Below are 26,324 nucleotides of genomic sequence, written 5' to 3'. Positions count from 1 at the left end.
GATGGAGGAGGATGGAGAAGGATGCAGAGGGATGCAGGGACGGGGAGAGAGGTGAGTGCAGAAGGGCCCGGCAGAGAGCGGGGAGTCGGTAGGCGTGGCGACGGGCAGGCACGTAGGCGGAGCCACCGCCGCGGCCGGCAGGGAGGGGGCGTGTGCGCGCGGTCACGTGGTGGCGGCCGCCCTCCCTTCCCCGCCCGCCTGCCGCGGTGCGCTGGCTGTGCCGGAAGTCGCCGCGCCGCGCCGCTTTTGTTGTGAGGGAGCCGCCGCCGGAGCTCCGGGTGCGGGTCCCGGACGGGCGACCCCACCCATGTGCGGGGGGGGCGGCGCTGAGGCGCAGCGGAGGCGGCAGCGGCGCGAAGGTCCCCTCGGACGGAAGTGAGCGGCCTCGGCTCCCTACCTCAGGGCACCATGGAGGTGAATGCGGGTAAGGACCGAGACTCTCCCCTCGCCAGGGCCGGGCGGAGGGGGCGCTTCGGAACGAGGCGCCTCCTCCGCCCCGCCACTCCCGACTGACCCTCCCGCGCCCCCGTATTTATACCCCCGGTGCGCGCGCGGGCGCGGACCGGCCCGGCCCGGCTGCAGCCGGCTCGGCACCCCCCTCACATGGCCCGGCCGCGCGAGCCACGTGCGCGCTGTGTTTACGTTCGGCGCCGCTCGCGCGCCGGTTGGCTGGGCGGCCTCGTGACGCGGCCTTACATAATGCGCGCTGTGGCGGGCGGCGGCGGGCGGGGACACGTGAGGGCCCTGGGTCGGCTCCGGTGACCCACATTCCCCGGGGCCGCAGGGACACGTGCCTGGGTAGGGGCGGGGCGGCGCCGCGCCTGGGAGGAGGCCACGCCCCCTCGGAACTCTCACTCCAGTGACGTGGCCCCGCGATTCCCCCCCTTTTCCCCCCTCCCGCGGGGCTGCAGAACGGGAGGCCGCCTGCTGCGCGTGCGCAAAAGCCGCCTGAGCTCTCCCCCCCCCAGAACCTTAGGGGCGGGGCCGGGGGAATAGCACAGCGGGAGGGCGTTTGCCTTGCAAGCTCTAGGATGGTGGTTCGAATCCCCGCAGCATCCCATAGGGTCCCCCCCTTTTCCCCGAGCCTGCCAGGAGCGATTTCTGGAGCGCAGTCAGGCCGGGTGTGACCCCAAAATATTAAAAAAAAACCCAAAACTTCTAGAGCTCTACCAAGCGCCCCCCCTCTTCTGACAAAAGCTCTAGCCCGAATGGGGAAGGGGAGGGGAATGAGAACTAGATCTGTGGGGTTCAAAGTCCCCACAGACATGGCCCACTCACTCAGACCATGGTTTCTTTCCTCTAGGACTCGGCTTATGGGGGTGCTTTGAGCAACGCCTCATGACCCCCCCCATTATTATTATTATTATTTTTGTCTTATAATATTCTCCAAGATAATTGAGGCCTTCCATTGCCCACACGCTCCAATATTTCCAGAACTGACAAACATCAAGGGCAGCAGGGGCCAGAGCTACACAGTCTGCCCAAAATTAACTGCATGGTCTTGGACAAGGCAAATATTTGGTTTCTTTGCCTTAATATTTTTTTTCATCTAGAACGCTAGGAAATTGAATTCTCATATCTTTTAGGCCCCTTCTAGGAAATAGAATTCTGTGATTCCTATTTATTTTTATTATACATATGTATATATATATTGTTTGTTTGTTTGTTTGTTTTGGGATCACATCCAGCAGTACTCAGGCTCTATGCTCAGAAATCGCTCTTGGCAGGGGCTTGGGGGGACCCTATGGGAGGCCAGGATTCGAACCACCATCCTTCTGCAAGCAAGGCAAAGGCCCTACCTCCAGGCTATACCGCCAACCCCTCAGCAGTTGGACTCTTCACTGGGATGACTCAGGTGACCTGAAGTCACCCTGACCTGAGGTGACCCCAGCCAGGCCAGTTCTGCCTGCTCTGCTTGCCAGTGCCTGCCTTCCTGCCTGCCTGACTGACTGACTGAGCCCCCAAATGGTTAAACCCCAAACCCCCCTTTCTTCTGCACTTGGCAGATGACCTTGTGCCCTGAATCTGTGAGGCTTGGAACTGCCTTTTATTTTTTTTTTTAATTTTAAATACAAGTTTTATGTTCAGAAAAACCAGACAGAGTTTGGGGAACGGCCACCCGCAGCGAATATGGCATTTCTGTCTGTCCATGACAAATAGACCTCTGAGCCTTTGAGACTTAAAAAATTTGCGCCCGGAGCTGTGGTGCAAGAGGTAGGGCATCTATCTGCCTTGCATGTGCTAACCTAGGACAGACCACGTACGATTTGATCCCCCGGCCTCCCATATGGTCCCCCAAGCCAGGAGTGATTTTTTTCTTTTTTTTTCTTCTTTTTCTTTTCTTAATTTTTATTGTGGCTGAAGTAAATTCGCAGTAATATTTAAGGTACATAGAGACAGTGAATCAGGGGTATTCCCACCACCAGTGATGTCCTCCCTCTACCCCTGTTCCCAGTATACATCCCATACCTCCTTCCTTTCCCCCCAGAATACTTGTATAACTGGTCCCCACTTGTACAGCTTGCTGTGGATTAGATATAGATTCTGTTGTCGTTGACTTTGGGTTTGATGTTCATGTCTGATCATTTTTTATTGCCACTAAATGTTTGTTCATGCGAGTATCTGGAGCTGGTACCATTCATTTCCCCCCCTCAATTTATGAGGCTGAACAAGATGGTTCATGCAATGTGGTTCTTTTGGAGATAGAGATAAAGAAAAAGGAAAAGAAGAAAGCAAGAAAGGAAAAAAGACAAGAACCAGAAGAAGCCCTCTTGGAGTAACCCCTGAGCATCACAGGGTGTGGCCCAAAAACCCCCCAAAAAAAGACTTTTTCCCCCTGGATTAGCATGGTGAGGTTCAACTGCTTCTAATCCAGCCTTTAGCATGAATGACTTCTCCCGGCTTCCCCTCACCTCTGAGATAAGCCTTCCTGAAGCAGCCCTGGTCAAAAGTTTTTTCCTGTTTGAACCTGTCTGGAACATCAATCACATTTAACTAGCCCTGAATTATGGAACATCACTTGGGTTAGATAACTCTTGGCTTCTCCTTCCCAGTTCTTTTATTTCCTCTCTTTGCTCAGTTGGTTCCTGTTTCTCCACTTTCCCTACCTCCAATTCCTATTGGGATTCTGCACCCAGGTTAGCATTCAGTACAGTTTCTTGGGTAAGTGGTTGGATTCCAGCTTTTGAGATTCTGCTGCAAATGAATTCTCTGGCAGTCTTAACTTTTGTGGGGTATTGCTTTACTGATTCGTGGCACGTGAATACTTTGAAGCTATATTTTATCCATTGTGCAGGTATTTGTGAAGTTTAGGTAACTGTGATTGACCTATGCTCAGAAATAACTCCTTGCAGGCCCGGGGGACCATATGGGATGCCAGGATTTGAACCAACGTCCTTCTGCATGCAAGGCAAACACCCTACCTCCATGCTATTTCTCAGGCCCTCCTTTGTCATTATTCTTTTTTTTTTTTTTTTTTTTTTGGGTTTTTGGTTTTTGGGTCACATCCGGCGGTGCTCAGGGGTTACTCCTGGCTGTCTGCTCAGAAATAGCTCCTGGCAGGGACGGGGGACCATATGGGACACGGGGATTCGAGCCAACCACCTTAGGTTCTGGATCGGCTGCTTGCAAGGCAAACACCGCTGTGCTATCTCTCCGGGCCCCCTTTGTCATTATTCTTAACTACAATCAGGTATCATACATATTTGATTTTTGTTTTGTTTTGTTTTGTTTTGGGGTTATACCTGGCGGCGTTCAGGGTTTACTCCTGACTCTGCTCAGAAATTGCTCCTGACAGGCTTGTAGGACCATATGGGATTCTAGGATTCAAACCACCATCCAGCCTGGGTTGGCTGCGTGCAGGGCACTACCACTGTGCTATCATACACTTTAGCTGTGGTGTACATGCATATTCTAGTTAACATGACTGTTGAGAGTTATACATTTATATATAGTAGTGCTGCTGAGACTGAATCTAGTACATTAAAGGTGGCACTAGGCCTCAAACTCCATGGGCTGGGTAATGTACTTATCTTGCATGTGGCAACCCAGGTTTGATCCTTAAGCCCCCCACTAGAGTGATTCCTGAGCTCAGAACCTGGAGTAAACTTTGATCCACCACAATGGTGGCTCCCAAACAAAATAAAAAATCAACTCAGCCTCTTTAAATACTGGTGTTCCTTTGCCACTAAGCTATCTGCTAGGTTCAGCCTTTTTATTTATTGTTTGTTTAGGGGGCTATTCCTAGAGGTGTTCAGGACTTACTCCTGGCTCTGAACTCAGAAATCATTCTTTTTTTTTTTTTTGGTTTTTGGGCCACACCCGGCGGTGCTCAGGGGTTACTCCTGGCTGTCTGCTCAGAAACAGCTCCTGGCAGGCACGGGGGACCATATGGGACACCGGGATTCGAACCTTTGGTCCTGGATCGGCTGCTTGCAAGGCAAACGCCGCTGTGCTATCTCTCCGGGCCCCAGAAATCATTCTTGACAGGGCTTGGAAGTCCATGTAGGATGCTGGAGATTGGACAAGATCGAGTACCTCCCTGGCAGATTCCCTACCTGCTGTACTTTATCTCGTGTGTCTTCTCACCCCCCCCCCCCCCCATAAGCCTTTTAAAGAAAGTAATCCTGCTGTTTTTATTTTGGAACCATGACTAGGTCACAGTTGGAAATTTAGTACTTCAATTAGCTCTTCTTTACCACCCTGTGAGTGGAAATTATTAATAGCATACTTTTTAAAAGGAGAAAATTAAGGTTTTCTTGATTACAAAAATGTATTATTTTTAAATCACAAGGCAAAAAGTACAGCTGTAACTTGAATTCAACTCTACTTTTGAGGGTAGGGGCAGTTGGAGTGGGAGGTTTTGATGCTAGGGAAGTGTAGAATCCGGGTAAGAAAACCCTAAAAGACTAGAGTGATAGTTTAGCAGACTGAATTCTTTGGATGCATGCATGCATGAGATTAGGGTTCAGTCCCTGCCACTGCATCCTGGCCCTTTGGAGTCCAGAGCTGGGCGTTGGCTCTGAACAATTAAAGGTGTAACTTCCCACTCCAAATATATTCAGAGATTGTAAATTCTTCCTAGCAGGACAAATTGGATAGTGACTATGACTTGTGTGAAGTTGACCACTGGGTAGCTCTTGCCTGGGAATCCGCTCCAGCCCCAAGTTCTTTGAACTAAAAATAGAGAAGACTTTGCTTTAGCTAATTTTAGCTTGCAGCATCTAAGATCTAAGATGTACTTTTCTGCCTGCTTCTGTGTTGGCACTTGCTGGTTCACGAATTTTATCTATGTTATCAAAAGAGTTTGTGAAAAAGTACTTTAATAGTCTCTTTGACCACTGTTTCAGTCTGACTGATATTCCCAGAATATGATATTCCCAGATGATGATTCAGGTGAAGAAAGAGTCAAATAACTTGATCACCTAATTCTCAGTAAGAAATAGTCTATACTCTGGAATTAGAAACTCTTGACTTTCAACCCTAGCCTTGCCACATTAGTAGTTTATTATTAAGTACTCTGTCTCTGAATTCTTCGTTTGTAATAGGATAAAAGATAATAATGCAAAAGGATCTTATGAGAATGAGTGATATAAAATTATCATCATTGACATTAATAGGTACTTGATGACTTATAGTGTTCACTTCCCTTCATTAGGTTGAGGTACTGTTACATGTACTCTTTACCTTTTCAAAAGTTAAAAATTAATTCTTTCGGAGTGCTAACCACCTAGTTAGTAGATTGTTGTTTATAAGAAGAGATAGACAACTAAATCATACCGAAGGCCTTGCTAGAAGAATGTATCTGCTCTTTTTATAGAAGAGCCATCTTTGGTTCCATGGTACCTGACATAAATAATAAGTGATCAGTTTTCTTAGTTAGGAATTGAATCTTAAGAATTGGTTGGGCCCGGAGAGATAGCACAACGCCGTTTGCCTTGCAGCCATCCAGGACCAAAGGTGGTTGGTTCGAATCCCGGTGTCCCATATGGTCCCCTGTGCCTGCCAGGAGCTATTTTTGAGCAGACAGCCAGCCAAGAGTAACCCCTGAGCACTGCCGGGTGTGGCCCAAAAACCAAAAAAAAAAAAAAGAATTGGTAATAAAACCTAGTGATTTATATTTTTTTCTTTCTGAGTGTATGGTTTAGGCTACTCAAGGCTTTACTCAGGGTTTACTCCTGGTTCTGAGCCTAGTGATGCTTGATGTGGTGGTGGTGGTGGTGGTGGTGGTGGGAGGAAGTGGGTATGGTGATGGGTCGAACCTGGGTGTCAACTGCATGCAAAGCCAAGAATATTATACTTATACCTTATACTATCTCTGTCTCTCTGCTACTTCCTTCTCTTTGTTTTTCTTAGGCTTGATTTTTGAAGTTTGACTGATGAAGGGTATTTTGTATGTGTGTGTGTGTGTGTGTGTGTGTGTGTGTGTGTGTGTGTGTGTGTGTGTGTGTGTGTGGCATCATTAATTACTACTGACCAGTCATTGTTTCCAATCATTTCTGTTTTCAGATGTATGGATGTGGGGCTTCCAAGCACTGTTCAGGGATCTAGGAGGGTATTCCCAACAGGACTTGGCTTGCTGTGTGGACATGACAGTTGAGCACTGAGGGTTGTCAGGGACATCCCAGTTCAGCTGGTACATAGAATGGTTGGCATGTGTTGCAGGAGATGAAACTCAGGGACTCATGCATGTGTGGCCACGCGCTCTAGTTCTTTGAGCTATCCCTGACCCCAATTTCAGTTATTTATTAATTTTTTTTCATAGGGATTTTGGATCACTTGTAGTACTTGGAGCTACTTATAGCTCAGCAGTGCTCAGGGGACAATGTGGTGCCAAGGATGGAACCTGGGCCTCCCACAGGCAAAGACTTTTTGTGGCTCTTTCTACCCTTTGTACCATCTCTCTGGTCCTAGCCATTTAAGACCCATAGATTTATTTCTAAAACTATATTTCAGTTGAGGTTGTCAGAAGACCCCAAGTATATAAATGACTGATCTGAAATACTGACCCTAGAAAAGATAGTACGTGTAAGAAAAACTATAATTTTCTCATCCCTCCTGACACTCCAGCAAGTATCTTGAGGAATATTTGACAAAAGACAACTGGGAAACTTTTGGGAGTTTGACAAGAATATTTCTTGGTATTCTATTCTGAGAGAAGGCCAGTATTTAAAATAGCAAGCACTTTGCTGGTATTTGGCATGTTAGCAATCATTGTAACAAGTATTCCAGATTTACAACGTTTTATAAAAACAGCACAAAATTTTTGCTTAGTAACTAAAGTGACATTGACTTTCAGTTTTACATTGTTTTTCTTCGGATTCTCTTTGTATTAATGGTATTTAGGCAGTTAATCCAATTAACCTTTAAAACTATTGGCCAGAAAAGACATATTTGTGAAGAAATGCTATACATTATTAGGGGGATCAAATACCAGGGAAATAAAAATTAAAGCAGTGAGGGGGCTGGAGAGATAGCATGGAGGTAAAGCGTTTGCCTTTCATGCAAGAGGTCATCGGTTCAAATCCCAGCGTCCCATATGGTCCCCCATGCCTGCCAGGAGCAATTTCTGAGCATGGAGCCAGGAGTAACCCCTGAGCACTGCCGGGTGTGACCCAAAAACCACAAAAAAAAAAAAAAAAAAAAAAAATTAAAGCAGTGAGATGTCACATACCGCATACAAGATAGTGCATACTAAATATCAAAAAGAACAAGAGTAATCAGTGCTTGCACAGGGACTCTGATTCACTGTTGGTGGCAATGTTGATTGGTTCACCCATTTTGGAAAACAATGTGAACAATTCTTTAGAAAACTAGAAATTGAACTTCCATACAATCTAGCATTGCCAATCTTGGAAATATATTTTAGGGGCCCAGAAACAATCCAGAAAAGGCATCTAACTTGCTATATACATTGTAGCACTATTCACAATAGCCAGAATCTGGAAACAACCCAAGTGCCTGAGAACAGATGAGTGGATAAAGAAACTATGGTTTACTATGACAATGGAATATAGTATGTAGCCATTAGGAAAAATGGAATGAAATTTTCTTATTTATAATATGTTGAGTGAAATGAGTCAGAGGGAGAGGGACAGATATAGAACATAGAATACATGCAGTCATTTGTGGGATCTAAAACAAATAGACCCATAGTGGAGAATAATATATGAAGATAATAGAAAGGAGGGTCAGGAGGACTGGTCCACGGAAGGAGGCTTGCCACAAAGGAGAAGGGAGAGTGCAATTAGGATAGAGAAAGGATCACTATGACAATGATAGTTGGAAATGATCACCTTGGACAAGAACTGGGTGCTGAATGGAGGTACCCTTTCAGTAAAAATATTGCAATCTACAGTGCCTAAAGGGAAAAAAAAGAGAAAAGTGTTTGCCATAGAAGGCAGGCTTGGGGTGGGAATAGCTGGAGGGAAAATCTGGGATATTGGTGGCAGGGAATGTACATTGGTGAAGGCATAGATGTTGGAACATTGTATGATTGAAACTCAACCATCAACAATTTGTATACTCTTTTTTTTGGGGGGGGGGCACACCCGGCAGTGCTCAGGGGTTACTCTTGGCTGTCTGCTCAGAAATAGCTCCTGGCAGGCACAGGGGACCATATGGGACACCAGGATTCGAACCAACCACCTTTGGTCCTGGATCAGCTGCTTGCAAGGCAAATACCACTGTGCTATCTCTCCGGGCCCCAATTTGTATACTCTTATAGTGATTCAATTAAAAGTGAAAAAAAGAAAAACCCAACAAAGAATCCTAAGGACTGGAGAGATGGTGTGTCAGGTAGGGTGCTTGCCTTGCACAAGGTTGAGCTGGGTTAGATCTCTGGTATTCCATATGATACCCCACCCCCAAGGAGAAAATCCTGAGTGCAGACCAGAAACATCTTTGGGTGTCGCCCAAAATCTGAAACAGACAGAAAGTAAAAAAAAAAAAAAAAAAAAAAAAAAAAAAAAAAAGAACCTATTATGTGGCCAATTTTTGTTTGAATTGACTAATCATAGCCAGTTTTATAATTGTGTAAAGAATATCCATTAAGGGGCCGGAGCGGTGGCGCAAGGCGTAAGGCGTCTGCCTTGCATGTGCTGGCCTAGGACGGACCATTCCCTATGAACACCATGGTTCAATCCCCCAGTGTCCCATATGGTCCCCTAAGCCAGGAGCAATTTCTGAGGGCATAGCCAGGAGTAACCCCTGAGCGCCACTGGGTGTAGCCCCAAAACAAAAACAAAAAACAATAAAAAAAATATCCATGAGAATTTGGCTTAAAAATTATTCTTTCTGGAGGTGTCTTCTTCTTTGATCTGACCTAGGAAACATGTACTTTGAAAAAGAAGTAGATAGGTTTATTTTTTTAATTTATATTTAAAAATTTATTTTTCTATGGGACTGGGGGTTGGAGAGATCAGGAGAATAATGACTATACCAGACAGCATAAGACCATACCTGATGTGCTATCATTCTAACTCCAGCAGTAGTTACTTTTAGCGATACATATTTTATATACTCTCTGGATATGAGAAGTAACTCAAAGATAGGAAACTTTATCTCTGTGTTAGGAGCTTTCAGGTTTTAAAATCAGTGGCATATAAAATTATTTTAATTCCAAAGTTTATCCTCCATTGCATTTTCTTCCATTAAAGTACAGATGAAGCAGCTGGCTCTAGAGTAAGTGATTCTCAAACTTATACCATGAATCCAAATCAACTAAGACAGGGCCAGAGTGATTGCACAGTGGTAGGGCATTTGCCTTGCACATGGCCTAACCGGAATGGACTCAGGACGGACCTGTGTTTAATCCTGGCATCCCGTACAGTCCCCTGAGCCTGCCAGGAATAATTTCTGAGTTCAGAGCCTGGAGTAACCCCTGAGCACTGCAGGTGTGGCCCAAATCCCCCCCCCCAACCCCAAATCAACCATCATGATGATTAAAATTTTAGAATCTGGGGCCAGAGTGGTGGCAAAATCAGAAGGTGTCTTGCCAGAACTAGCCTAGGACGGACTGCCGTTTGATTCCCCAGCGTCCCATATGGTCCCCCAAAGCCAGGAGCGATTTCTGAGCATATAGCCAGGAGTAACCCCTGAGCATCAGGGTGTGGCCCAAAAACCAAGAAAAAAAAATCAGAATCTATAGGTAAGAGGGGTGCCTGAGAATTTGCATTGCTAATAGATTTCCAAGTGAATTCACCAAAACCAGGTTTATAGGCTTTGGCAATATGGAAGCCATTACACTACCCCCAATTCTTTTTTTTTTTTTTTTTTTTTGGCCTCCAATTCTTAAAACTGTTTTTATTCTGGGTAGGTGATACTTACCTGCCAGGAGAATCTTTGGGAAGGCTTTATGCTATATGAAAAATAGAACATAGATACCAGGCATATATTAGTTTAGAAAGGTAGATGAAATGGTTTACCTTCGTGGGGGCACATCTACCTGTGCTTAGGGCTTACTTCTGGTTCTGCACTCAGGGATCACTCCTGGAGGGATTTGGCAAAGCATAAAGGTTTCTGGGGATTGAACCTGGGTCAGCTGTTTGCCAGGCAGGCACTCTATTGGCTGTACTGTCCCTGGTCTGTTTATTAAATTGTATTTAAAACTCAAGTACATTTATTTTTATTTTATGTATATTAAATTTGTATATAGTAAACACTTATTTTTCTTGGTATACTGACACATCTATTTTTTTTTGACACATCTGTTTTTAACTTCTGAGTTATAATCAAATCTTTGAGGTTGAGGTTATACTTTACTCTCGGAGACTTTCCTGGTTGTATACTTAATTTGTTTTGTTTTGTTTTCATTTTTTTGACCACACTCAGCAGCACTTGGGGTACTCCTGGCACAGCACTCAGAAATCACTCTTGAAAGAGCATCCATATGGTCTTGGGGGACCATATGGGATGCTGGGGATTGAATCTGGTTCGGTTGCATGCAAGGCAAACACCCTACTGCTGTGCTATTTATTGCTCCAGCCCCGAGGTTGAATACTTAATTTTAACATGATGTGTGAAAGTGACTTTAGAAGTTCTCTGCAGTGTTTTTTTTCCTCTCTAAAAGGAAATGTCTTTCTTTTCTTTAGTTTGATTTTTTTTGGGCCACACTGTGCTGGAGGTAACTCATGATGCTTGAGGTGTAAGGGCTTGAACCTGGCCTCCTGACTTAGAGCATGTTCTCTAAACTGTTGAACCCTCTGACGCTGCCTTTCTGTTGTTTGGAATTGTTTGGCTGCAGCATTTTGCTACATGTTTTTACTTCTCTTTTTAAAAATAGAAGGTTGTGGCACAATGTAAGGAATTCCAGCAATACAACTCGTAGGGATATACTCTACAGGGGTCTCAAACTCGTGGCCCTCGGGCCTTTTGCGGCCCTCCGTACAACATTTTGTGGCTCTGCCCTAGAGGAATCTTGTTTTGTTTTGTTTTGTTTTAGTTGTTTGGGTCACACCCCCCAATGTTCAAGGCGTACTACTGACTTTGCACTCAAGGATCACCCCGACTTTGCCTCCTGCGACCCCCAGGTAAATTGAGTTTGAGACCCCTGCTCTAGGACCATAAAAATACTGTGCACTCTTATTTCACAGCAACACTATTTACAATAGCTGGAATCTGGAAACAACTCAGACAGATGAGTGGCTAAAGAAACTGTTCTACATATATACATTGGAATACTATGCAGCTGTTAGGAAAAAATGAATTCATGAAATTTGCTTATACATAGATGGATATGGAGATTATTATATTGAGTGAAATAAGTCAGAGGGAAACAGATAAACACAGAATAGTCTCACTCATATGTGGGATTGAAGAAAAAGAAAGACAGTATTATAATAATACCTAGAAGACAATAGAGATGAGGGCTGGAAGGACCAGCCCATGATAAGAGGCTTATCACAAAAAGTGTTAAGTGCAGTTAGAAAAATAACTACTATGACAGCGATAGAGAGAAATACAATGACTCTCAAAGACAGGCAGGGGATGGTTGAAGAGGGAGATGGGGACAGTGTTGGTATGAAAGTTGTGAAGGGTGTGTGTACATTTTATGGCTGAAACTCAGTTGCAAACGTGTTTATAACCATGGTGCTTAAATAAATTATATTAAAAATGCAAGGAATTACTTTTACTATCCCTTAGAGAATAGCAGAGAAAGTTTTTTTTTTTTTTTGTTCTGTTTTTGTTTTGGGGCCACAAAAACAGGTTATTCCTGGCTCTGTGCTCAGAAATTCTCCTGGTGGGTTCAGGGGTCTATATTGGATGCCAGGGATCGAACCCAGGTTGGCCATGTGCAAGACAAATGCCCTAATCATTGTGCTATAGTTCTGGCCCCTAAATTATTTTTATTTGGGTGGGGGGTTGTGCATTACCTAGTGCAGTGTTTTTCAAACTTTTTGTGCAAAGGCACACTTTTTTTTTTTTTTTTTTGGTTTTTGGGCCACACCCGGTGATGCTCAGGGGTTACTCCTGGCTATGTGCTCAGAAGTCGCTCCTGGCTTGGGGGATCATATGGGACACCGGGGGATCGAACCGCGGTCCATCCAAGGCTAGCGCAGGCGAGGCAGGCACCTTACCTCTAGCGCCACCACCCGGCCCCAGGCACACTTTTTTCATGAAAAAAAAAAATCACGAGGCACACCACCATTAGGAAGTGTTAAAAAAATTTAACTCTGTGACTATATTGACTATATATAAAGTAATTCTCTTGAATCAGAATCAAACACAAATTATTTTATAAATACTTTATTATGAGATAATAAAGAATTTTATAATGATTGGTCTATTTGTGAGCCGAAACCGCATGTTACGGATGAAATTGGAATTTTCCCCATGGCACACCAATGTGTGCCGGTACAGTGGTTGAAAAACGCTGATCTAGTAGTGGTGCTCCTGGCTCTTTCTTCAGCAATGACCCCTGGTGGTGCTCAGGGAATCATTTGCTGTGCTGGGGATTTGAATCATGGTTGGCTGGCTATGCACAGGCCATGTGCCTTACCTCTTGCCTTACTCTTGCATGCAGTGACTATAGAGAGAGGGATCACCTGGCAAGCATTTGATCTAGGTTCAATCCTCAGCGTCATTATGTCACTGGAGTCCTGCCAGGAGTGATCGCTGAGCCAGGAATAAGCCCAGAGTTCCATCAAGTGTGACCTCATCCCCACATAAAATGTTCTAGATTTCAACATACATTTAAAATATATGTAGAAATAGGTGCTGAGGTTCTCACTCACTGGCAGACCTTCTTCCTTACAGGAGTGAGGCTCAGGGCCAGAGTGGTGGCACTATAGGTAAGGCATCTGTCTTACAAGTGCTAGCCTAGGATGGACCGTGGTTTGATCCCCTGGTGTCCCATATGGCCCCCCCAAGCCAGGAGCGATTTCTGAGCACATAGCCAGGAGTAACCCCTGAACTTAACCGTGTGTAGCCTCCCCCCCCCCAAATAGAGTGAGGTTCATCAGCACTGTAAAAAATAAGATAAGTAACAACAAAAACCAAAAACCCAGGGGGTAGTATTAAATGCCCTTTGAATTTCATAATACCAGAAAGACTAGTAGGAACCAAGGCAAATAAGTTAAATTTACTTTGGCCTAATCAGATATTTAAGTTGCCTATTCTAAATCCATTTTGCAAAGCACAGTAGAAATATACTCATCTAATTTTCTGATGCTTCCTCTTTTCTAGGAGGTGTGATTGCCTATATCAGTTCTTCCAGTTCAGCCTCTAGCCCTGCCTCTTGTCATAGTGATGGTTCTGAGAACAGTTTCCAGTCTTCCTCTTCAGTTCCGTCTTCTCCAACTAGCTCTAATTCAGAGAATAATGGTAATCTCAAAAATGGTGAGCTGTCCAACATTGAAGGTATCTTGAAGAATGATCGGATAGATTGCTCTTTGAAAACAAGCAAACCGAGTGCACCTGGGATGACAAAGAATCATAGTGGAGTGACGAGTAAGTTTTCTAAAGATTACTGCTATTAATTGTAGATAATGCTTATTTTATTAATCTTTCATGAGGAGATGATATTTTTTGGGATTTAATCTTGATTTTTTTTTTTGGTTTTTCTTTGGGTCACACCCGGCAGCACTCAGGGGTTACTTCTGGCTCCATGCTCAGAAATCACTCCTGGCGGGCTCAGGGGACCATACAGGATGCTGGGATTAGAACCAATGACCTTCTGCATGAAAGGCAAACACTTTACCTCCATGCTATCTCTCCGGCCCTAATCTTCACTTTTTTATGAGTAACCATTATTTGATAGGTAAGAAATCATGGATGATGATAAAAAAAGTTTCAGCCTCAGGACAGCCATTGATTCTTGCCTCAGTTTGATCTGTGCGATTACATACACCGAGTGCATTTTGGGGGGTGGGGGGCCCCCGCACACCCAGTGGCACTCAGGAGTTACTCCTGGCTATATGCTGAGAAATCACTCCTGGCGGCTCTGGGCACCATATTGGATGCTGGGGATTGAACCCAGGTCTGCTGTATACAAAGCAAATATCCTACACACTATGCTATTGCTCTAGCACCACACATCTGGGTTTTTTGTTTTTTTTTTTTGTTTTTCTTAGGAGGGGTCACACCTGGCAGCGCTCAGGGGGGTTACTTCTGGCTCTGCTCTCAGATATCGCTCCTGGCAGTTATAGGGAACCATATGTGATGCAAGGATTCGAACCACCGTCTGTCCTGAATCAGCTGTATGCAAGGCAAATGCCCTACCACTGTGCTATCTCTCTGGTCCATACATTTGTTTTGGACCCACACCCAGTAAGCTCAGGGGATACACCTGGGTCCATACTCAGTTCATTCCTGGAGGTGGTTGGTGAACCATATGGGATGTTGGGAATCAACCCTATTGGACTTACACAAGGCAAATGGCCTACTTGCTGTGCTATCGCTCTAGCCCTTATCCTGTTGGCTTTAAATTAAAGTTTGATTGTTGCATATTCAGAAACCCTTACTATTATCAGATTTTAAAATCTTTGCATCCCCGAATATTTGGGCTTAGAAAATTATAAATAGGGTTGGGATAATCCATTGAGTAGTGGAATAGAGATCCTTGGGTGAGTGGAGATGAGACATCTGCTGTTAGGGAGGATCAAGATGGAATGAGAATTATGTGATTCCTATAGGTGGATTGAATTGATGAGCTGTATATATAGCATCATGTGAAGACATTTGTTTTCATTTTTTATTGATGGACTTCTTTACTTCTTAAGTCTTAACCAAAACAGTTTTCTTTCCCACTTTGTACTTCTGGTTTACTATACTTCTAGATTTACAAAATTTCAGTGTATGTTTAAAGTTACCAGGGGGGGGGGGTTGGAGCGCAGCAGTAGGGCATTTGCTTTGCACGCGGCTGACCCAGGACAGACTGAGGTTTGATCCCCAGCGTCCCATATGGTCCCCCAAGCCAGGAGCGATTTCTGAGCACATAGTAAGGAGTGACCCCTGAGTGTCACCGGGTGTGGCCTCAAAACCAAAAAAAAAAAAAAAAAAAAAGTTACCAGGAAAGAAAATGATAAACTTTCTGAGTTTTTATGGGAATAATTTCAAATTGTTTAAAAGAATATTTTGATTTCTTACTTGCTAATCTGATAAAGATATTTTATTTTTTTTAAAATTTAAATACTCTTATTATAAAGTTGTTTATAATTGACTTTTAGTTTTACAATGTACACCACTCTTCTTCACTCATGAATATTTCTCACCACCAGTGTCCCTGGTTTCCCCACCCATTCTCACCCGGCCGGCCTATGAAGCAGGCATTTTGCTTCTCTCTTTCTCTCCCTTTTTTTCCTTTTTAGATGCTGTAATTTGCATTATATGTTAATGAAGGGATTCTGTGCCTCTCACTTTATCTCCATCCAACACCCAATTATTGACCTGAATGATCAGTCCCAATTATAGTCATAGTGACCCCTTGTCTATACTAACTGCACTGCTCCACTGTTTCTGGCAAGCTTCCTACCATGGACTGGTCCTCCTGGCCTTACTCTCTATTTTCTTTGGATATTAAAACTATACTATTGATAAAGATTTTTCTTTTGCATTATAAATTATTTTTTACTTCTTACTATGCTTACTAGCTGAACTAAGTAAATTGGAAAGAAAATGAACAAGTTGAAGTTTTTCTTCCAGCTTTTCACTTTTTTGTCTGTTTGTACCTTAGAATTTAGTGGCATGGTTCTACTATGTAAAGTCTGTGGGGATGTGGCATCAGGATTCCACTATGGAGTTCATGCTTGTGAAGGCTGTAAGGTAAAGCATGCTTTTATTTCTTTAAGATAACTGGTTTTGGGGGTTGGAGAGAGAGTACAGTAGATAGGCCTCTTGCCTTGCATGCAGTCAATCTGGGTTCCATCCCTGGTAACCCCTGAGCATTGCCAGGAGTATTTCCTAAGTCAGAGTCAAGAGTAACTTCTGAGCATTGTCACGTGTGGCCTCAAAACAAAAAGAAAAAAACAATTTGGGATTAAAGAAAATTAGATTTGCCAGTTTCCATAATCCAGAAGAAAAGCCCAACTATTTTTGTAAAGTTATGGGGCCGGCGAGGTGGCGCTAGAGGTAAGGTGTTTGCCTTGCAAGCGCTAGCCAAGGAAGGACTGCGGTTCTATCCCTCGCGTCCCACATGGTCCCCCCAAGCCAGGGGCAATTTCTGAGCGCTTAGCCAGGAGTAACCCCTGAGCATCAAACAGGTGTGGCCTGAAAAACAAAAACAAAAACAAAAACAAAAAACCCGAAAGTTAAAATAGTTATATAGTATTTTAATGAAACTTTAGTATGTTTTTAATTTAAAATACTCCATGTTTTGCTCAATGCCTACCCCGTTCCCACTGATTTTGGGCCACACCAGCATTTCAGTGGCTTCTCTTAACTTAGTGCTGTGGGGAACTTCTGGTGATTCTTGGATGACCATGTGATGTGCTGGGGATCAAACACAGACCTCCTTCATGCAACCCTACTGAATTTCTTCCCTGATTCTCTTTAATGGTTTCAAGTAAAATACATTTTCTGTCTTATACATAATTATGATACAAAGTTAAGGACACCAATGTTAATGTAGCAGGTGCTTTTTAGATGGTGGTAACCAGAGGCGAGCAAAACAGTGCACTGAGATCTTATTGCAACTTAGTTTAAAACAAACTTTGAATAGATATCAGATACATTGACACTCTGACATGTCAGGAACAGATACCTGGAGTTAAGAATCGTATTCTTAGAAGTAGATCCAAATGAATAGAACAACATTGTATATAAGTTGAGTACCTGGGGAAATTCATTTTAAATTTAATGTGTTGGTCAGATAATTACAAATGAGTTAGTCTATACTTCAAACACACACACGCACATAGGGAAATTCATTTTCAGTAGTATTTCTAGGGTGATTGAATTGAATTTGGTAGATTTAATGTCTGGGTCCAAAGCTATAGTTAGTAGTTTCATAAAAATGTAGAACATTTTTACTATTTAAAAAATTCTGTTTTTACAGAGGCGGGGCTAGAGAGATAGCACAGCAATAGGTTGGTTGCATTGCATGCGGCTGACCCGGGACAGACCCGGGTCAATCCCTGGCATCCCATTTGGTCCCCTGAGTCTGCCAGGAACGATTTCTGAGTGCAGAGCCAGGAGTAACCCCTGAATGCTTCTGGGTATGGCCCAAAAACAAACAAACAAACAAACAAAAAAAGTAAATTTTTATTTAAAAATGCAAAATGTGAAGTAATTTTAAGGCAGGCAGTATTCCCATTTTGTGAAACAAAACTAGAGAAAGCAAAATCACAAGTAAGCCCAATTGTGTGTTAATTAAATATGCATAGCTGTTTTATGTCCTCTTAATGATGTTTCTTAGATTTTGAGTTCAAATCAATTATTATATTTCATATATACCTATTAGCAATATGAGTTAATAGATATGTGAAATATAGTTATGTTATTTAAAGGAAGATATAGTTAAAAGCAAATTTAGTAATTGTGTTGAATTTTTTTCTCTCCATAGGATCATGAAGCTAGGGCTCTTTAATACCTGTCATAGATCACATATTTCAGTTGTGTAGTAAAAGCTGTTACCTGTGTACAGTTAGCTATGAATTGAACCATTAGTTAGTCTGTAGTTATGTAGTGTGATACTTGTTACTGACAAATAGCCAAAAAATGACAAGTAACTTGCATATAAGTAGATCTTTTTGGTTTTAGCAGATAGTAATCTAGGAAGGACCAACTTCTTAAAATATGTAAAGCTCACAAAAATATGAAACATATTTCTTGTTCAATTCTTTAATAGTCCTTTAATATTTTAAAAGTTTTGGGATTTGTAATTGGTTAAAATATGAGCTTGAGGGGCCGGAGAGATGGCATGGAGGCAGGGCGTTTGCCTTTCATGCAGGAGGTCATCGGTTTGAATCACAGCGTCCCATATGGTCCCCCGTGCCTGCCAGGAGCAATTGCTGAGCCTGGAGCCAGGAATAACCTCTGAGCACTGCCGGGTGTGACCCAAAAACCACCAAAAAAAAAAAATGTGAGCTTGAGGGGCTGGAGAGATAACATGGAGGTAGGGTGTTTGTCTTGCATGCAGAAAGACGGTGGTTCAAATTCCAGCAACCCATATGGTCCTCTGAGCCTTCCAGGAGCGTAGAGTGTAGAGCACAGAGCATAGAGCCAGGAGGAATACCTGAGCGCCATCGGGTGTGACCCAAAAAAAACAACAAAAAAAGTGAACTTGAAAAAAAAATGTGAGCTTGAAAATATGGCTTGTATGGAGGGAGGTAGTGGGTAACAATGTAAAGTACATAAGAGGATTATCTAGCAAACACAATCTCCAAAGGACTTTTTTTTGACTTATGAGTTAAAGTATTTCTCGATACATAAGAATCCAGTTAGATTTTGTGTTTCAGTGTTCTATTTTCCTGTTTTAAGTCAAACTTATTTCTCAGGTAGCTAGTAATAAACTGAAAAATTAATTTAGCTAGCCAGTTAGGCATGGGGAGTGCTATCAGGAGTTCATTTGGAGGTCTTACATGAATGAGTTATCTTTTACTGTGTTTAAGGGTTTCTTTCGAAGAAGCATTCAGCAAAACATCCAGTACAAGAAGTGCCTGAAGAACGAAAACTGCTCTATAATGAGAATGAATAGGAACAGATGTCAGCAGTGTCGCTTCAAAAAATGTTTGTCTGTTGGAATGTCAAGAGATGGTATGTTCTTGGTTTAAATTATGTTTTATTAAAGTCTATGGAACTTGACTTTAATATCAGCATAACCTGCTCCTAGCTATGAGCTTAGAAATTACTCCTATCAGGCTTGTGGAAGAATGTGGGTTGCCAGGGATCAAATCCAGGTCTACTGTGTGCAAGGCAAAAACCCTAACCACTGTGTTATTGCTCTGCGCCCCCCCATGGGGCATATTCTTAGACTAGCCTCATAAAGAATGGAGAATGAACAATTTAATTTTTAAAGATTCAATGATTATAATTGAAATCCAGCAAATATTTCTTTCCTGTTGACTGCTCTTTATTTTTTGCTTTCTTTCTTTTTTTCTTTTTTTTTTTTTTTTAAGACAGGTAAAGGAGCATATTATTCAGTAGTTGGGTCAAACTGGGACATGAGAAGGAAGTTGCAGAAATGAATTGATGAATGTTAGATTTTCAGTGGTCATTTTACTGATAAGGTTATTCCATTAGTAGTACTGACTAGGTTCTGTTAATGGAGCGGGTGGGTACCTGTGTCCCATGTCCTGGGGTCCTATTGCCTTGGTACTCCTGGTATTCTTCCTTAGTGATGCTTTTGGGACCAGACTGCAGGGCTTGAACACAAATTCTATAATCCTTTGAGCTATGTACACAGCCATGTGTGTTCTTGAGAACAGCTACTTCAGCTTTGTGCAAGAACACAGGTATGTAGTAGATTTCTTAGATTTTGCTTGCAAAATATAAAGGAGAGGTCTTAGTTTAGTTTTATGAGAAAATGGGAAATTTCTCTTTTCTGTTTCATTTCATTTGATACATCAAAAATAAAACTTGCCAAGTTTAATTAATTTGGTCCAAAGAGAGAGAGAGAGAGAGAGAGACACACACACACACACACACATTTAACTTGTAGGACTAATGACGATAACTATCAGATAATTCTGGATTATTTTGTATAAATAATACTTTATGTAAGAACATGGACATTAACTATCTTTTTCTTTAATAGCTGTTCGTTTTGGTCGTATTCCTAAGCGTGAAAAACAGAGGATGCTAATTGAAATGCAAAGTGCAATGAAGACCATGATGAACAGCCAGTTCAGTGGTCATTTGCAGAATGACACGTTAATAGAACATCACGAACAGACTGCTTTGCCAGCCCAGGAGCCACTGAGACCTAAGCCCCAGCTGGATTCAGAGAGCATCAAAAGTTCTTCTCCTCCTGCTTCTGATTTTGCAAAGGAAGAAGTGATTGGCATGGTGACTAGAGCGCACAAGGATACTTTTATGTATAACCAAGAGCAGCGAGAAAATGCATCAGATACCATGCAGCATCAGAGAGAACGGATTCCCAAGAACTTGGAGCAGTATCATTTAAATCATGACCATTGTAGCAGTGGGCTTAGCCATTATTCCTGTAGTGAGAGCCAACAGCATCTCAATGGACAATATAAAGGAAGAAACATGACGCAGTACCCAAGTGGGCAAGCCATTTGCATTGCAAATGGACATTGTATGAACTTCACAAATGCTTATACTCAAAGAGTATGTGATAGAATTTCGATAGATGGATTTTCTCAGAATGAGAACAAGGATAGTTACCTCTGCAACACTGGAGGGAGAATGCATCTGGTATAGTGAAACTTTTTTTTTTAACTCACCTGTATCAAGGAAAGCTTTGAAAGTTTTATTTTATATGGGGATTTTGTCAAACCCCAATGGTATATGTGTGGTGCATATATCAGGAGACCTGAAAGATTTACAGGATTGATTTTGTATAATATTTTAAGTGAAATAACTTTAACATAATTTGTTCAGTGACCTCATTTCAGAAGTATAAGCCTATGATTTTTCTCTATTTGAATTACAATTTTGTATAAGATGAATCACGAAAAAAAATGGTTCTTTAATTATTAAAAAAATTTTTGGGGAGAGGACTACCTGGCAGTGCTCATAGATTACTACTGGCTCTGTGCTCAGGAATTGTTCGTAGTGGGCTTACAGGATGCCAGGGATTGAGCTCAGGTTGCCCTCATGCAAGGGAAACTATTATTGTTCTGGCCCCAAAAGTCTCTTAGCATTTTGATTAATTGGTAGCTTACCAGATTTGGGATTTTCTAAAAGCTTATTACAAGAACTCTTTGATTTCTGTGGAATTTCCTTCCATTACAAAAATTGTAACTATTATTATTACTATTATTTGCTTTGGGGTCACACTGGCCATGTTCAGGATTTACTCTTGGCTCTGATTTAGGAATTACTCCTGGTGAGGCTTGAGGGGGCCATATGGAATGTTGGGGATCAAATCTAGTGGGCCGCGTGCAAGGCAAGCCCTTTACCTGCAGTATTATTGCTCTGGTCTGATGGAGTTTTCTTTAATCATTATAATGCAAAGAAGTACTTTGACTATAGAACATGGATTATTAAAGCATTTATGAATCCCATATAGTCCCCTGTGCCTGCCAGGAGCGATTTCTGAGCGTAAAGTCAGGAGTAACCCCTGAGCACTGCTGGGTGTGACCCCAAAACCAAAAACCGAAAAAAAAAGTTTAAACCCCAACCAAAAAAAAAAAAAAAAGTTTAAACATATCCTAACAGGCTAGATTTTAATCCTCATGTTAGATTTTCCCCTCATTTGCCAGTAATTGATTACATGGGTCTGAAAGGTAGTTTTTTATTACATATTTAGTGATTTTAGGTTTGGAAAACGTTAGAATTTGTTTCTTATTTTGTGATAGGCTCTGTAATTACAGAATTTTACCATGCTTAGTCTCTCTACGTATTTTGTCAGAAATGAAAGGCTAGTTTTAGGGTATGGACATATAATTTAGCCTTGCACGTATGAGGCTACGAATACCTCCCCCTCACAAAAAATACAATCCCCAAATCAAGTGGTTTTACTAATAGGGTATACAATTTGTAATCTTTGTTACAATCTTTGCTCAGGGCTTATTCAGGCTCTGCGCTCAGGGATCACTCCTGGTAGTGTGGGGTGCCAGAGAATGAACCTGGGTCAGCCATTTGCAGTACAGGTACCCTGTCCCCCTGATTTCCTACCTCAGTAATTATTTCTTATTTGAACAAGTAGAGGTTATTGGTCCTACCACTGTTAAATAAGTAGTCATTGATTTTTTTTTTCTTTTTTTTTTTTTTTTTTTGTTTTTGGGTCACACCAGGCAGTGCTCAGGGGTTATTCCTGGCTCCAGGCTCAGAAATTGCTCCTGGCAGGCACGGGGGACCATATGGGACGCCGGGATTCGAACCGATGACCTCCTGCATGAAAGGCAAACGCTTTACCTCCATGCTATCTCTCCGGCCCCTGATTTTTTTTTTTCTTAAAAAGAGTAAGGCATCTCACTATTTTTAATTTTTTTTTTTTGGTTTTTGGGTCACACCCAGCAGCGCTCAGGGGTTACTACTGGCTCTACGCTCAGAAATCGCTCCTGGCAGGCTTGGAGGACCATATGGGATGCTGGGATTCGAACCACAGACCTTCTGGATGCAAGGCAAACGCCTTACCTCCGTGCTATCTCTCCGGCCCTATTTTTAAAATTTCAATGTTATTCATGTGCCTATTTATAGAAAAGTGAACTAGATTTTGTTTTCCTTTGGGGTCATATCCACCATGTTCAGAGATTACTCCTGGCTCTGCACTCAAGAATTAATCCTGGCAGTGCTCTGGGGACCATATGGAATGCCAGGGATCAAAAGCATTTTGGGTGTGTGCAAGGGAAATGCCTTCCTTACTTGCTACGCTAGCTCTCCAGTCCCTAAAATAAACTTTGAAATAACCGAATTATTAGACTAAGAGCTTAGTCTTCTAGCTGTATTTATTTTGCTCTGGGGCCATACTTGGCAGAGTTCAGGGTTATTCTTGACTTTGCACTCAAGAATCATCCTGTGGTGCTTGGGGACTTTATGGGATTGGCTATATGCAATGCAGAACCATGTACAGTTTCCTTGGCCCCCTTCCAGCTGTACTTAGATAAACTTAACCTCTTAGAATGAATGTTGTTCCCTCATCTAAGAAATAGTGTAGTATCTGCCATTGCTAACAGGTTTGAGAAAATTGTATTGCGTACAGAATTATTTGAGAATAATAAAACTAGCTTTTGTGTCAGCAATGTTATAGAATGTACACTCTGGAGACTGCTGTTGTATCACACCATAGAGGCCTTTGGTCTCCCTGGCACTGCAAAATACCACCACCATGACCGCCACCAATGAAACTCAAGCAAACAAACTCTTAGATCTGTATAACCATTTTTTTTTTTTTTAGTGGAGTTGAGGATTTGGCTATATTGAAACCTGGCTATACTTGGCTCTGCGCTCAGGAATTACTTCTGATGATGTTCAGGGAACCATAATGGGAAACTGGGGATCTAAACCAAATTAGCCCTACCTAGGTTACTCCAGCCCAAGTTTTTAAAATAGCCTCTTATGAGCTATTTTTTGTGTTGTTAATGCCTGTTTTATGAGGTAATTGCTATTTTAAGTAATTTGCCTTGAGGTTTCTTATATAAGCCAGTGATATGAAAAAGTGCTAATGTCTGTAGATAAAATTGGTTTGAGGATGACTTTCATGTTGGGGTTTCTAGTGATTGAGCTGACACTTTAAAATTTCTTACCACTCCTCATAATTTTAAGAGATTCCTGTTCTGTGCATACTAGGTCTGTCCAATGAGCAAGTCTCCATATGTAGACCCTCATAAATCGGGACATGAAATCTGGGAAGAATTTTCAATGAGTTTCACGCCAGCAGTGAAAGAAGTGGTAGAATTTGCAAAGCGTATTCCTGGGTTCAGAGATCTCTCTCAGCACGATCAGGTCAACCTTTTAAAGGCTGGGACTTTTGAGGTAGGTTTTATTTATCTGAATATTGGTGGAGGACAAGAACTCTTTTATTCTCATACACACCTTAATTCATTGCTAAGTAAGTTATTTGTAGTCCAGAGGCAAAACTACCATGAGAGAATGACCGTATCAGCTTCTTGGGACTAGGCAAATAATTGTTACCACTTGAAATATAAGTACTCTTTATTCTCAGATATGAACTCTGGTATTGCTCTTAAGTATGGACCTGGCAGATTCTGAAGAGCATTATCCTTACTAAAAATTAGCCTTACTAGGTGTTTATGTTTAGTATCAAATAGAAAGTGATGATTTTGTCTTTTAGTAGAGCATAGGATATTTTGGCATGCACTAGACATCTACATACTACCACAGATTCTCTGTGTAACCTCACTGCAGAATTCTGTTCAGTTTCAGTTTTCTAGCTGTGAGACATAACTTTGTTTTGGCATCATATCCAAAACCAAAAAGTCAACTCAGTACTCTTGGTTCTGTGCTCAGGAATCAGTTTGGTGTCTCAGAGGAACATATATGGTCTGCCAGGGATCGATTCCTAGTCAGATGCTTATAAGGCAAGCATCTTACCTACTGTACCTCTTTCTTTTTTTTTTTTTTTTTTTTTTTAATGGATTTTCTTTTTTTTTTTTTTTTTTTTTTTGGTTTTTGGGCCACACCCGGTGACGCTCAGGGGTTACTCCTGGCTATGCGCTCAGAAGTCGCTCCTGGCTTGGGGGACCATATGGGACGCCGGGGGATCGAACCGCGGTCCGTCTCCTAGGCTAGTGCAGGTAAGGCAGGCACCTTACCTCCAGCGCCACCGCCCGGCCCCACTGTACCTCTTTCTATGATGTATTTTTTCTGGTATTTCTTATGGGGCAGTTGCTTTTACCAGCATCAGTTGGATACAATCAATGCCTCTTTTATTTTATTTTTTATTATTTATTATTTTATTTTTTTTGGTTTTTGGGTCACACCCAGCAGCGCTCAAGGGTTACTTGGCTCAGAAATCGCTCCTGGCAGGCTCGGGGACCATATGGGATGCCGGGATTTGAACCACCGTCCTTCAGCATGCAAGGCAAATGCCCTATATCCATGCTATCTCTTCAGCCCCCACTGTTCCTTTTTCAGAAGAAAAAAAAAGCACTAAGAGTCCCAAATCTACCTTCTCTATGTGATGAAACAATAAACAAACAAAATACAGCACCCTCCACTATACCACTAATCCCAGTGTTCCAACAGTTTTTATGGGGATCGTTGAAAAATGAAGGTGTTAATGTTTAGTGTTCCTAAAGAAATAATGTGATATAGGTATCCTCATTTAATATTATGGAGGGAGCTGTAGATAAGCAATTGAGGGCTGGTTTGGTTTGTATTTAAATTATAATGGTGTCCTAAACATCTTTCTATGATGCTTTTCTTTATATTGGTTTATGATTTCTTGAAATAATAAGATTCATTTGTTGACTTTGCTTAGGCTATATTCAATGTTTTGATGTTTTCTAGTGATGTTGAATTGAAATACTGCTTATTGAGAAATCGATTAGAAACCCAAGTAATATGTTGATAGTTTAGAAAATTTCTTTAATGTCGGGGCCCGGAGAGATAGCACAGCAGCGTTTGCCTTGCAAGCGGCCGATCCAGGACCAAAGGTGGTTGGTTCGAATCCCGGTGTCCCATATGGTCCCCCGTGCCTGCCAGGAGCTATTTCTGAGCAGACAGCCAGGAGTAACCCCTGAGCACCGCTGGGTGTGGCCCAAAAACCAAAAAATAAATAAATAAATAAATAAATAAATAAAAATTCCTTTAATGTCTTTGATCAAGACTCAGTTTTAAGTTTCTTGTCATTTTATACTTTTTTATTTGTCATTGGCAACTGGACTTTTATTTTTATATCTTGGAATATTTACCATATATACTCAAGTATAAGCCGACCCCCAAATTTTACCTTAAAAACTAAAAAAATTTAGTAACTCGTATAAGCCGAGGTGGACAGTGCAGCAGCCATTGGTAAATTTCAAAAATAAAAATATATACCCAAAACAATTACAATAATTGAGGAGTCAGTACATTAAATGTTTTTTAATTTTTATTGCTAATGAAAAATTGTAAACTAGCAACAATAACTTTAAAACTTTAAATAAAGTGCAGGAAACCGTAGCTTAACAGGTAATCAAGCTAAATCACAAAGGTTAAAATCTTTACTTCAAAACTGGATTCCTCCTCCTCCTCATCTGTATGTCCAAACAAGCTTCAGCTGTATCTGATGTGAGGGTCTCAGCATAGAGATTGCC

General features: G+C 42.0%; 1 protein-coding gene across 1 annotated transcript in view; it reads left to right on the top strand.

Annotated features, from left to right (window-relative positions):
• The first annotated feature begins 375 nt into the window (after nucleotides 1–375).
• The window catches only part of NR1D2 (nuclear receptor subfamily 1 group D member 2), a 37,149-nt gene continuing 11,200 nt past the window's right edge, over nucleotides 376–26,324 (top strand). Inside the window, exons 1-6 of the mRNA XM_049766058.1 lie at nucleotides 376–424; nucleotides 13,684–13,947; nucleotides 16,172–16,260; nucleotides 19,047–19,191; nucleotides 20,192–20,814; nucleotides 23,854–24,039. Of these exons, the coding sequence (XP_049622015.1) occupies nucleotides 409–424; nucleotides 13,684–13,947; nucleotides 16,172–16,260; nucleotides 19,047–19,191; nucleotides 20,192–20,814; nucleotides 23,854–24,039 (1,323 nt within the window). The 5' untranslated portion in view covers nucleotides 376–408. The remainder of the gene's footprint in view (nucleotides 425–13,683; nucleotides 13,948–16,171; nucleotides 16,261–19,046; nucleotides 19,192–20,191; nucleotides 20,815–23,853; nucleotides 24,040–26,324) is intronic.

The sequence above is a fragment of the Suncus etruscus genome, chromosome 20 (assembly GCF_024139225.1).
Source record: "Suncus etruscus isolate mSunEtr1 chromosome 20, mSunEtr1.pri.cur, whole genome shotgun sequence".
In the NCBI taxonomy this organism is placed as follows: Eukaryota; Metazoa; Chordata; class Mammalia; order Eulipotyphla; family Soricidae; genus Suncus; species Suncus etruscus.
The sequence above is the reverse complement of the archived record's forward strand: the minus strand, read 5'-3'. Positions and strand labels throughout refer to the sequence as shown.